The sequence below is a fragment of the Vombatus ursinus genome, unplaced genomic scaffold (genome assembly GCF_900497805.2).
Source record: "Vombatus ursinus unplaced genomic scaffold, bare-nosed wombat genome assembly UNPS02005286.1, whole genome shotgun sequence".
NCBI classification, from domain to species: Eukaryota; Metazoa; Chordata; class Mammalia; order Diprotodontia; family Vombatidae; genus Vombatus; species Vombatus ursinus.
The window spans coordinates 4,881,251-4,894,627 of NW_020945064.1; the positions used below are offsets into that span (position 1 = coordinate 4,881,251).

Consider the following 13,377-nt stretch of genomic DNA (forward strand, 5'->3'; position numbering starts at 1 on the left):
ACAGATTAGTTATCTCCACACTGGGTCAGCACATTTATACAGAGCCATTTAAATAAGTTATATGTGTCTAATGGTAGTCATCATGGGGGGAGGAAGAGATTTATATAATAACTTTATTACATATTTAATTTTAATTTTTTTATTTTTAGGCAATTGGGGTTAAGTGACTTGCCCAGGGTCACATAGCTAGTAAGTGACAAGTGTTTGGTCTGAGACTGGATTTGAACTCAGGTCCTTCTGACTCCAAGGCCGGCACTCTATCCACTGCGCCACCTAGCTGCCTTTTTTATTACATATTTAATAAGAACAGTGAGTAGTACATAATAGATTTGCTGTTTCATATGCACTCATCTTTTTTTTTGTTATACTATGTTATGGAAATGCTTGTTTTACTCCATAAATTAAAATAAAATAAAATTTTAAAAGTTGATATGGCTTCCTCATGCCAATTTTTTTTAACTGTAAATACTACCCTCCACCCCCCAACCCCCTGTGCCCCTGAATAATGACTGCATTCTTCCTAAATCTGGAATCTGGTTACAGGTATGCTTACCATTGGGATTTTTCTCCCCCAAAGGTATACTGAAAGACTTTTTAACTTATTAGATAAGTTTGGAGTCTACAACCAGTCTCCCTGATAAAGGCCTTATTTCTAAAGTATATAGAGAATTAAGTCAAATTCATAAGAATACAAGTCATTCTCCAATTGATAAATGGTCAAAGAATATGGGAGGCAGTTCTCAGATGAAATTAAAGCCATCTATAGTCATATGAAAAAATGCTCTAAATCACTATTGATTAGAAAAATGCAAATCAAAACAACTCTAGGGTACCACATCACACCTATCAGATTGGCAAAGATGACAAAACAAGAAAATGATAAATGTTGGAGAAGATATGGGAAAATTGGAACACTAATGCATTGTTGATGGAGTTGTGAAATGATCCAGCCATTTTGGAGAGCAATTTGGAACTATGCCCAAAGCGCTATAAAAATGTGCATACCCTTTGACCCAGCAATAGCACTTCTAGGGCTATATCCCAAAGAAATCATGCAAATGGGAAAAGGACCCACATGTACAAAAATATTTATAGCAGCTTTTTTTTTGTGGTGGCAAAGAATTGGAAATTGAGAGGATGCCCATCTATTGGGGAATGGCTGAGCAAGTTGTGGTATATGAATGTAATGGAATACTATTGGGCTATAAGAAATGATGAACAGGCTGACTTCAGAAAAATCTGGAAAGACCTGTATGGTCTGATGCTGAGTGAAGTGAGCAGAACCAAGAGAACGTTGTACACAATAACAACCATGTTGTGTGATGACTAGTATTGATAAACTTAACCCTTCCCAGCAATACAAGGATCTAAGACATCTCCAAAGGCCGCATGATGGAAAATGCTATCCACATCCAGAGAAAGAACTATGGAGTTTGAATGCAGATCTAACCATACTACTTGCTATTTTTTTTTCTTCTGTTTTGTTTTGTTTCCTCTTTCTGGTGGTTTCTCCTATTGGTTCTAATTCTTACTTACAACATCACTAATGTGAAATGTTTAATAGGAATGTATATGTATAGCCTATATCAGACTGTGCACGTCTTGGGGAGGGTGGGGGAGAAAAATTTTAAACTCAAAAGCATATGGAAGTGATTGTTGATAAATCAAAATAAATTAATAAAAAAAGAGATAAGTTTGGAGTCCTCTGATCTCCCTATTGCCTCATTACCAACCATTCACTTTCAAAATTCCTTTATTTATTTAAACAAAGCTTCCTAGTTCACTTTCCAAAGTCATTCCTGCTTTCCTCCAAGCTGCATGTGGCATTGGGAGAAGTGAGGCCAAGCCTGCTTGCCAGAGAAGAGGCCAAAGTGCTTTAACCACATCTTGAAGATGGCATTGAGTCTCAGAGGACCACTACAGGAATGATTTGGGTTTCGGAGCCTCAGGCTGGGTTTTAGTGTACGCGTCAACAGTGCTGGGGTTCCTGTGTCGGTAGTAGGGACCATAGTCCATCTTGTCCCTTATGGTCTTTTGCCCTTCTTCCTCTGGTGGTATACCCAGGTCGGTGGAAGCTCGAGTAACGATGATTTGGGGAATAACAAAGGTTTTCGACTTGTGCTGTTTACCTAAAGGGAGGGGAGTGGAGGGAAATCTAAGCATTATTCAAGCAAACAGAGAACTCCTGTATGTTAACAATGGTAACTCATTATACCATCTTAATAATGGCTCTGCCTTAAACTAATTACGTGTATTGCCTGACTCCCCACCAAGGGAGGGGTCACTCATAAGCCTGGACCTACACAGTATCTTGGAGTTGTAGTAATCACTCCTCACTCACACATAGCCTACAAACTTGTGAATGTCAAGCTTGGAGAGAAGCCAGATTGGGTGCTACTCTGGTATGTTTTTTTTTTTTATCATAAAAATGCTTTAACTTTAAAATATAAATGGTAATATATAACTGGTTAGGACTGATTTAGGTTTCTGTTTCAGTGTGTGTGTGGATAATGCTGGGGTTCCTGTGACTAATGACTAAATGACAATGACTAAGGGTGTTTGACAGGTGCTTGGTTAGCTGTGCTTTCCCTTTCCAGGCCTTTGATCACTGGGTTCCTCTCATCAGGAATGCCTTCCTTCCCTCTCTTCATCTTCTAACCTTCTCCTCATTCTTGAAAGTGCAGCCCAGAAACCACCTCCTCCATGAAAACTTCCTGGATCTTCCCAGTTGGTGACAACCCCCCACCTCATATAGAAGTTGTTCTGTTCCTTCCTAATACATGGTATAGCAGACAGAGCCCGGGCTCTGTTGTCAAGGGAATAGGTTCAAATCCTGCCTTCTTGGGTAACCTTGGTCATTTAAACTCCCTACGTCTCCCTTCCTCAACTGTAAAATGGAGGGTCAGGGGTGGACTTAATGAATTCTGAGATCCCTTCCAGCTCCACCTCTAGGAGCTTATCGAGGGAATGTTGTGTTGAGTAACAGAGGAGCTACGTCTGTATCCTCAGTGTTTTCCAGGGCCATTTCTTATCCAAACTTCATACTCCCTTTACTCAGTGGACATTGAAATGTCTAGGGTATTCTGAATTACTTTGACGGTGGCATGTTTCTTTTCCTTTTGTACATTTTATGCAAATATTTATCAAGCACCTATGGTGTGTGTGCGTGGAGTATGGTGATTACTAAACAGATGTGAAACTAGCCCCCTTGCAGTCACGAAGTGGTTGAAAAGGCAATTTCACTGAATCCAGTTGTTGGGGGGCAGATACCCTGGGACACCGCTAGGCTCCTTCACGGGGCTGCTTCAGGGAGTCTGACAGCAAAGGATGGGGAGGTAGGGGGAGCAGACAGGAGCCCGCCACGTCTCCGACCCCTTCCTCCCACAAGGGGACCCTTGGAAGGGTCGTCTTCTTGCTAGGCAGGCACTAAATTCAGTTGTTTCTATGCTGCTCAAGGACTAAAAGTGCTGTGAGTGACTCTAAATTTGGATGTCCTGAACGAAGCCACGATGGACCTGCCCTAGTTAGAACATTGTGAAACGAATGGATAAAAAAGTCAAGCAGACTCTCCCGCAGATGACATACAGACATGACAAAACTAATCCGAGGGAAACTCAATGATGTGAATCGCAATGAACACAATGCTATAGGAAACTTTAAACAACCTAAACACGTATTCATAGTTAACATTTTAAAAATTACTTTGAACTTTCACGTTTCTGTAACAATTGGTGAGTTCCTCTTGGAAACATAGACCCTGAGCCAGAAGGGACCTCAGGAACCATGGAGCCCGATGCCCTCGTTTTACAGATGAGGAATCTGAGACCCAGGACAAGTATTAAGCGACAGAGGGTGGGACTGAAACTCAGCTCCTCTGACCTCCAGAGCTGGCGCAATTTCTTTCTTCCTCTTTAAAAAAAAATCCTTTTTTGAGGGGGAACTTGATAATTATCCATAAACACAAACATTTCAGTATACACAGAAGAACAGAAAAGTAGATTGTATGAGAAATTGTGAATTTCTGTTATATTGCTTTTTAAAAAGAAACGTATACGTACATTTTTATTAAATTTGACATAGTAATATGATTGTCCTATTTGTGCCTCCTTCTGTATTTTTTGTTTTCTTCTGTCCATTTAAATAATGTTTTATTGATTTTTTTTGTATGTCTCTCACTACCAATGAACCCTTTCTCCACCTCCCCCCATTGTAACAAATATATACAATCGAGGAAAACAACACATTGGCTGTGCCTGAGAAGGCCTTCTCATTCTACAGCTAGTCCATATTGTCCCTTCCATTTGGGTCCCCTTCCACTCTCTGGATTTGTTGATCCCTCCTTATGTGGCACTTGGTGATAGAGGACTGGTGCTCCAAAGAGAAGTTTGGGCTAGATATGCAAATTTGGCATCTTCTGTGTTGAGGTGATCACTGAACCCAAGAGAGTTGATAAGATTGACAAGTGAGAGGGTAAAGAGAGAGAAGAGAAAAGGAATCAGGATAAAGCCTCGAGGGATCCCCACAGTTAGAAGGCAGGATGTGGCTAATGATTCAATGAAGAAGACGAAGAAGGAGGGGTCAGAGAGAGAGGAGGAAAACCAGGAGGGAGCAGTATCCTGGAAGCCAAGAGATGAGAGTATCCAGGAGGCGGTTTACAGTGTCAAAAACTTTAATGAAGTCAAAGAGAATGAAGACTGAGGAAATACCACTGGATCTAGCATGTAAGAGATTATTGGTGACCTCGGAGAGGCAATATCAAAGGAGTAGTGAGGTGAGGAAGTGGATTATATCACACTCATGAGGGCAGATGGCTGTTTCTAGGAATCTGGCTGTGAAAAGGAAGAGAGATGCAGGATAAGAACTTGAGAGGCTGGTAGTAGGACCAAGGGAGTTTTGTTGAAGGATAGAGAGAACCAGGCATGTTTGTAGGCAGTGGGGAAGGAGCCAATAGATAAGGAGACATCGAAACTGGAGAAGAGTGAGGGGATGAGTCCTTGAGGAGACAGCAGGGGATGAGACAGAAGGCGCAAGATGAGGTGCTGGCCTAGGAAAGGAGAAAGACCAACTCCACCTCAGAGCCTGGAACAGATGAGAAAAGCAGGAGGATTTTGTGGGTGGTTTGAGAGGTTTGGAGAGGAGAGAAAAGGGAGCTCATGATGGAGAACATCAATTATTTCTGGTCAACTTGCAGAGAGAGGGAGAGAGGGAGAGAGGGAGAGGGAGAGAGGGAGAGAGAGAGATGAGGATCTGAAAGATCTGAAAGAGACAATGTAGGGATTATGTGAATCTACTGGGGAAGAAGAAAAGGATTACTCCAAGAAATAGTGAGGGCACAGTTGATTTCATGGAAGATAATTTCTCATGGAACCATTTTGCAGGATAGTAACTTCCTTCAGAACAGGAACAGAGAAGCCAGACGTTGGGGACAACCCAGGCTTGGGGTCTGGCAGGCACGGCCAGCAATAGCACAAGAGATTCTGGGGTAGTGGAGAGGGTCTAGTTGCACTGGTTCCCTCAATGGAGCAGAAAGCAGGATGAAGTCAGAGAAGGCAGTGATGGAACACGGAAAGACTTAGGGATTGGAGCTCTCAGTGAGGATGAAGAACAGATTTAGGAGGCAGGCAGAAGGAGAGATGGAAGGATAAGAAATGATGATGATGAGAGAAATTTCAGAGTGTTGGCTGAGATGGAGGAAAGGTATATTCAGGATATTCATGAACAGGAAGGCCAGTGGACATTAATGTCTTTCCATCAAGAAACACAGGCAGTGGCTGGGGCAGAAAGGGAGATCGTGAACTAGATACCTAACACCTTGAGAAAGGAGGGAGAATGACCTGGGGGGAAGTAGATTAATGCCAAAAAGGTCTTGATAGGGTAGTATATAGATGGCAGAAATGAACCTCAAAGGAAGGGGGTTGCTAAGCATTGAAGCAGCACATGCCTATGTTCCTGACTACTAGGTGAGGCTGAGATTGGTGAACTGCTTGAGCTCAGGAGTTCTGAGCTGCAAATGGAGTTAAAGCTGATTGGATGTCTCTACTAGTCTGGAAGCAACATGGTGAGCATGCGTGTGTGTGCGTGTGTGTGTGTGTGTGTGTGTGTGTGTGTGTGTGTGTGCGCGTGCGCGTGGAGGGGTACCAGGCTTCCAAGGGAGGGGGCAAAGTCAGCCCATGTTGGAAACATACAGGGTCAAAGCTTCTATGCCGATTAGTGGTAGCTGCTGCGCTTCTAGCCTGGGCAAGATGGGGAGACCCAATCTCAAAAAAAACCAGAGGGAAGAATTAGGAGTGGAAACAGGGGGCAAAGAAGAAGCCTCCTCCTCCTCCTCTTGGCCCAGGGAATGAGGCAGGACACAAGAGAAGGCTCCCCCAGTCTCAGAGATGAGGGCCATGGATATGGTGTCTTCTACTGGGAGCCAATTTGAGGAATGCAAGAAGATGGAAGGAAGGTAAGAGAAAAAGGTCTAAGATGAAGGGAAATTTGTTAGTGGCAGATTAGGAGTTCCCCAGAGCCCAATCACCACTTCCATCTATGTGAAATCTCCACTATCTGTCCTTTCTTTCTGTTCTCTTGGGAACCACCCTGGTTCAGGACCTCAGTTATCCTTTCTACCTCCAGGCTGCTTCTTCAATCCTTTCCCAAGTCATCTTCCTAGGCACCCTCTGATCACATTACTCTTCTAGTCAAAGTCTCCAGTGACTCCCCTCTGTTCATTGAACTCAGGATAAATTGCTTCTCCTGGCAGTCAAGGCCTTCTATCATCTGATCCCTTTCAAGTTTTTTATCTGTTCTCATCATGGCCTCTTGTGGCCCTGTGTGCCCTTGTTCAAAGCCACTTTTGAACACAGTACTTTCCTATCTCATTTCCACAGGCTGAAGTCCTTCCTTCAGGGGCAGCTAGTTGGCACAGTGGATAAAGTGTTGGGTCTGGAGTCAGAAAGATCTGAGTTCAAATTCTGTCTTAGACACTACCGGTGTGACCATGGGCAAGTCACTTTAACTCTGTCTGCTTGAGTTTTCTCATCCATAAAATAGGATGCAATAGCACCTACCTCCCCAGGGTTGTTAGGAGGATGAAATGAGATAATATTTGTAAAAATGCTTACTTATCATAGTGCCCAGCACATAGTTGGTGCTATGTAAACGTTTATTTCCCCACTTCCCTTTCAAGGATCAATTCTAATAAGCTACCTCTTCTGTGAAACCTCCCCAAATCTTTCCGGTAAAAAGCAACCTAAATATGTCTCCTCAAAATTCTTTTAGCACATTGTCCAGAGATCTCCTTTGTACTCTTCATCACACTCCTTTTATATTAAGATGATCTGCATAAATGTCTTCTCCTACCACCCCATACATTACTTAGATTGTATAGCCCTTGAAAACAGGGTCAGGGTCATATGTGTCCCAAAGCTTTCCATCTTAGTTGCTTTACAATATTTGTTGAAATTAAATCCAAAAGATATGCCTTCCACCCTAGCCATATCCTTCTTGAAGAGACCCCCTTTTAGATGTTGCCTACCAGTTTCACTAATACTCCGTGGAGATTTCAAACTTGTTTTTATAGATCCATGAATGCTGGAAGTATTGGAACTAGAGCTAGGCCGGCTGCTTGTTGACCTGTCCGCATGTCTGTCCTGACTCTTACTCTTGGTTTTCCGAATTGAAGAGCTGGACTTACCTGGAAACAAACAAAGGAGTAATTGGAAGATAAATAAATAATTGGATGAAGGCAATGAATAATTTGCCTCTTCTGTTCCCCAGTGACATCCACCAATGGAGTAGCCAATCAAGGCAACTGCGGAAGAAATGGTTATTTCTTTTCAGAAACACGTGACTATTTGCATGGAAATAGCACATGAAAAAAAACAGTCAGGTTTGCCACTAGCAGCAATGACAGTAATGGATGGAAGTCAGAGTGGCTTCAGAGAGTGGCCTGATGTAAGGAAAACCTTCCCAACCACTAAGAACTCCATAAAACGAACTGGGCTACCTTGGAAGCCTGGCCTCTCACTGGAGGTCTTTAAGCAAAGTCTGTATGACTACCTATCAAGTATATTGTCGGGGGGATTTTTATCTAACTGTGGGTTGGAGTAGCTGACCTTCCAACTCTGAGCTATTGCTCTCTGCCAAAAAGAGCATGGTTTTGTCGACTGGACTGAGAGCTGGGTCTTAGGGACTCATTCTCCATTTCATTCACTGTGTGTGGCAGGTGACTTCCTCTCCTCCTCCTCTTGGCCCAGGGAAAAGTAAAAACACTTTTGCTATCCTTCATCACATCCCATACTTTAAAAACATCAATTTTACATGAACTTTGTAAGCCTAAAAAAGGTCACAAGAATGTTATTATTATAGATATTATTTTCTGTCCTGGTGATTTCACTGATTTGGGAAACTCCCAGTGTGAGAATTTCCTCTACTGATGCAGATGAGTAACTTTTCTCTAGCTTAGAGTCTTCAAGAGTGGCTTGGGCTGTGAAGGGTTAAGTGAAATCACAATTATAGAGAATGAGAGGAGACCTTGGAGGACGTCCCGACAGCAAGGCTAGCCTTCAAATCACTTTGCCACACTCTTCTTAGTAGAGAAAGTTTGGGGAGAGATTGGCTCCTGATTCTCAATCCTCATCAGGGCAATTCAACAAACATTTATTAATCATATGTAGGGAGCTGTCCTAAGTGCTGGGGATAGAAGGACAACTCACATTCTCTAGGAGGCATACAGTGTGTGCACAGATAAATAAAATCAAGAGAATTTGAGAAGGAAGAGAACAATCGCCACTAGGCTTAGGAAACCCTCCAAGAAGGACATGATGCCTGAGATGATTCTTGAAGGAAGCTAAGAAGGGAGTGCAGGGAATGTATTCTAAGAGTGAAGGATGTCTGTGTGCTGAGATGTGGAGGACATGGAATACCCACTTCTGGAAACAGGAAGTAAGGCAACCTGGCTGGGATGTGGGAGGTGTAAAGGGAAATAATATGAAATGTCTTGAAAAGGAGGCTGGAGACATACTATTTTGTTGTCTTTGTTCAGTCGTTTCATCATATCCAACTCTTTGGGATCCCATGGACCATGGGACACAAGGCCTTTCCATCTTCCACTATCTCTCAAAGTCTGCCTGAGTTGTTTCCATTACACTATCTATCCATTTTATCCTGCCATTCTCTTTTCCTTTTACCTTCAATCTTTCCCAACATCAGAGTCTTTTCCAATGAATCCTGTCTTCTCATAATGCAGCCAAAGTATTTAAGCTTCTGTGTTTGACCTTCCAATGAATAGTCTGAATTAATTTCTTTTTAAGTATTGACTGATTTGATCTCCTTGCTGTCTAAAGGACTCTCAAAAGTCTTCGCTAGCACCATAATTTGAAAGTGTAGATTCTGCAATGCTCAGCTTTCTTTATAGTCCAACTCTCACAGCCATACGTTGCTACTAGAAAAACCACAGCTTTAACTATATGGATATTTGTCAGCAAGGTGATATCTGTGCTTTTTAGTGGGCTGTCTTGATTTGCCATAGTTTTCCTTCCAAAGTGCAAGTATCTTTTAATTTCATGGCTACCATCTGCAGTGATCTTTGTGCCCCAAAATATAAAATCTGACCCTGCTTCCATTTCTTCTCCGTCTATTTGCCAAGAAGTGATGGGACCAGTAGCCATGATCTTAGCTTCTTTGACATTAAGCTTCAAGCCAGATTTTACACTCTCTTCTTTTACTCTCATCAAGAAGCTTAATTCCTCTTCACTTTCTGTCACAGAGTGGTATGATCTGCACATCTGAGATTGTTGATATTTCTCTCAACAGCCTTAATTCTGGATTTTTATTTGTTCAGCCTGGCATTTCGCATGACATACTCTCTATATGTTAAATAAATATGGAGACAAGAACATACAGCCTTATGGGACTCCTTTCCCAATCTTAAATCAATCAGTTCCACGTTCAGTTCTAACTGTTGCTTCTTGACTTGCATACAAGTTCCTCAGAAGACAAGTAAGATTATCTGGTACTCCCATCTCTTTGAGGACTGGCCACATTTTACTGTGATCCACACAGTCAAAGGTTTCAGTGTAGTCAATGAAGTAGAAGGAGTTTTTTTTTTTTTTTTCTGGAACTCCCTTGCTTTCTTGTTGGCAATTTAGTCTCTAGTTCCTCTGCCTCTTGGAAAACCAGCCTGCTCTTCTGGTAATTCTTGGTCCGTATATTGCTGAAGCTTAGATTGCATAATCTTAAGCATAACTTTGCTGACATGTGAAATAAATATAATTGTTCAGTAATTTGAATATTCCTGGCATTGTCCTTCTTTAGGATTGGGAGGTAAACTGATCTTTTCTAATCCAGTGGCCACTGTTGAGTTTTCCAAATTTCCTGGCATATTGAGTGCAGCACTTTAATAGCATCATCTTTTAGGATTTTAAATAGCTCATCTGGAATTCTGTCATTTCTACTAATCTTATTGTTAGCAATGTTTCCTAAGGCTCACTTAACTTCATTCTCCAGGATGTCCGGCCCTAGATCAGTAACCATACCATTGTAGTTATCAGAGATGTTAAGATCTTTCTTATATAGTTCTTTTGTGTATTCTTTCCATCTCTTCTTAATCTAATCTACTTCTGTTAAATCCCTACCATTTTTGTCTTTTATCATGCCCATTTTGCATGAAATTTTCCCTCAATATCTCTAATTTTCTGAAAGAGATCACTTGTCTTTTCCATTCTATTGCTTTCTTCTATTCCTCTGCATTGCTCATTTAAGAAAACATTATCTCTCCTTGTTAATCTCTGGAATTCTACATTCAGTTGGGTATATCTTTCCCTTTCTCAGAAGAGGTAAAAAAAACCTTTTCACTTTCCTTCTTTCCTCAGTTGTTTGTAAAATCTCATCAGATTCTAATTTTGCTTTCTTGTTCTTTTTCTTTGGAATGGGTTTTTTTTTTCTTTGTGATTGCCTCTTGTACAATAATACCTTGTGGTGGAGGGGTTTGCATAGCTCAATGAATCAATGAGCTATGCTGTGCAGAGTTACCCAAGAAGGACAGGTCATAGTGGAAAGTTCTGACAAAAAGTGATTCACTGGAGAAGGAAATGGCAAACCACTCCAGCATCTTTTCCAAGAAAACTCCATGGACAGTATTAAAATGACAAAAGATATGACATGGGAAGATGAGCCCTTCAGGTCAGAAGGTAAGAGTGGAGGACAACTACAAGCTCCCATCTTCTACAGGAAGCCTTTCCTTATGCTAGTGTCTTCTCTACATTACTTCCTATTTATCTTGTATATAGCTTCTTTGTATGTATTTGTTTGTTTTTTGTCTCCCCCACTGGATTTGTGGGCTCCTTCAGGGCAAGGACTGTATTTTACCTTTCTCTGTATTCTCAGTGCTTAGCACAGTGCCTCACAGAACATAGCAGGCATTGACTAAATGCCTATTAATTAAATTACCAATGACCAGTTAATTACCAAATTGTTGGCTTTTTCTCAGTCTTCATCCTTCCTGAGTTCTCTGAAGCTTTTGACACAGTAGATCACTCTTTTCTCCTGGCTGCTCTCCTCTCTATTATGAAACAGCAGCCTTTTCCTGGTTTCTCCTCCTCCCTAACTACTCTTCCTCAGTCCCCTTCACTGGATCTTATCTTCCTCTAGGTCTGGCCCACTAACTGCTGGCATCTTTCAACAGTCTGCCTTGGCCCTTCTCTTTTCTTCGTCTATGCTGTCTTGGTTGGTGATCTTGGCTCTCATGGATTCACTGATCATATCAATGTAGATGATTCCCTGACCCGTATCCAGCTCTAACCTCTCTTCTGAGCTCCGGACCCAAATCACCAACTTTCTTTTGGACATTTCAAGTGGGATGTCTAGTAGGCATCTTAAACTCAATAGAGAACTCACCATCTTTTTCACAAAATTAAAAAAAAACCCTCCATTCTTTCTAACTTTCCTATTACTGTTGAGTGTACCACTGTTCTCCCAGACACCTTGCTTACAACCTTGGTGTCACCTTTGACTCCCCACTCTCACTCATCCTAAATATCCAATTTGTTGTTTTCTGCCTTCACTTGCCTGTTACTGTTTCCTTCTCTCTACCTGCACAGTCACTACCCTAATGCAGGCCATATTACCTCATATCTACACTACTACAGCAGCCTTCTGGTTAGTATCCCTACTTACAATCTTTCCTCAGTCCAATCTATGCTCCATTCACTCAATAGCCAAGTGATCTCCATAAAGCCCAGCACTGAGTGACACTTCTCCCGGACTCAGTAATTAATTCAGTGTCTCCCAATTCCAGCATCAAATCAAGAAGCATTTATTAAGGGCTTACTATATATAAAATGCTCTCTTTGGTATTTAAAGCCCTTCATAATCTGAGATCTTACCAATCTTTTTACCTAACTGCTTTTCATATACCCTATTTGCTATAGCCTACCTCTTCCTCATACACAACACTCCATCCACTGACTCCATTCCTTTTTTTTTCCAATTAAATTTTTTTCTCTCTTCATTTCCTTGCTTTGGAGAAAACAGGCTTTGCCTTGTGACAAATAGGTGGTCAAGCAAAACAAATTTCTATATTTGCCATATCCAAAAAATGTTTCTCATTTGTTCCCCGAGTCTGGAATGCCCGCCTTTTCAGCCTCCTGGCTTCCCCCGCCTTCTTCAAGACTCAGTTCTAATTTCATCTCTGGGGAAGGTCTTTCCAAGACACTTCCCTCCCCCAGTGCTTTTCCTCTGCCTATATTTTGTATGTACCTATAGTATGCCTGTATTTTTATGTATGTTGTCTCCTCCATTAGAATGGGAGCTCCTTAATGGCAGGGACCACGTTCTTGTCTTTCTTGGCATGGACCCAGTGCTCTGCCCAGCCTACAGTATACAGTAAGTGCTTAATAAGTGCTTGTTGACTGGTGCCCAGCACAAAGTTTGGGGGAGAAGAGTCTTCTCCACGCGCTCTATGGGCAGGGGCCAGCCAGCTGGGGCTGGGGGGGGTCCCCTGGGGAGGAGGGGGGGCGGGTGGGCCGGGGCATTCTTTTTACCTGAGGAGCCTTTGCTTTTGCTAAGTCCCATAAGTGGGTTCATCCATGCCTCCTCACCGCGAGCTCCGTCTGCGTCCCCGCCCTCTCCTCCACCCCAGCCCTCTTTACTATCGCCTCTACCAAAGGCCGGGCCAGTGTGACTCACAAATGAGCCCCGGCATCATCATCGCCCCGGCTGGGTGGGGCAGCTGGGCCCCACTGGGTCAGGGAGCTCCTGGACCTCAAAGACTGCCCGGAGCCCACGGGGAGGACCCGCCCATCGGGCAGGACCCGCCCACTCCGGGGCACTGGCCTCTCCTTGGCCCAGCCCCGCGGAATTGGGCGGGGCGCACCCTCATCACGTGGCTCGGAA

At 42.6% G+C, this 13,377-nt stretch overlaps 1 protein-coding gene across 1 annotated transcript; it reads right to left on the minus strand.

Annotated features, from left to right (window-relative positions):
* Positions 1-1,780: 1,780 nt before the first annotated feature.
* Positions 1,781-13,090, minus strand: SPATA33 (spermatogenesis associated 33). The gene is made up of 3 exons (XM_027847342.1): positions 13,026-13,090; positions 7,520-7,678; positions 1,781-2,129 (listed from the first exon to the last, which is right to left on the minus strand). The coding sequence occupies exons 1-3, from the start codon at positions 13,066-13,068 to the stop codon at positions 1,918-1,920; spliced, it is 414 nt and encodes a 137-aa protein (XP_027703143.1). The 5' UTR covers positions 13,069-13,090; the 3' UTR covers positions 1,781-1,917.
* Positions 13,091-13,377: the final 287 nt, after the last annotated feature.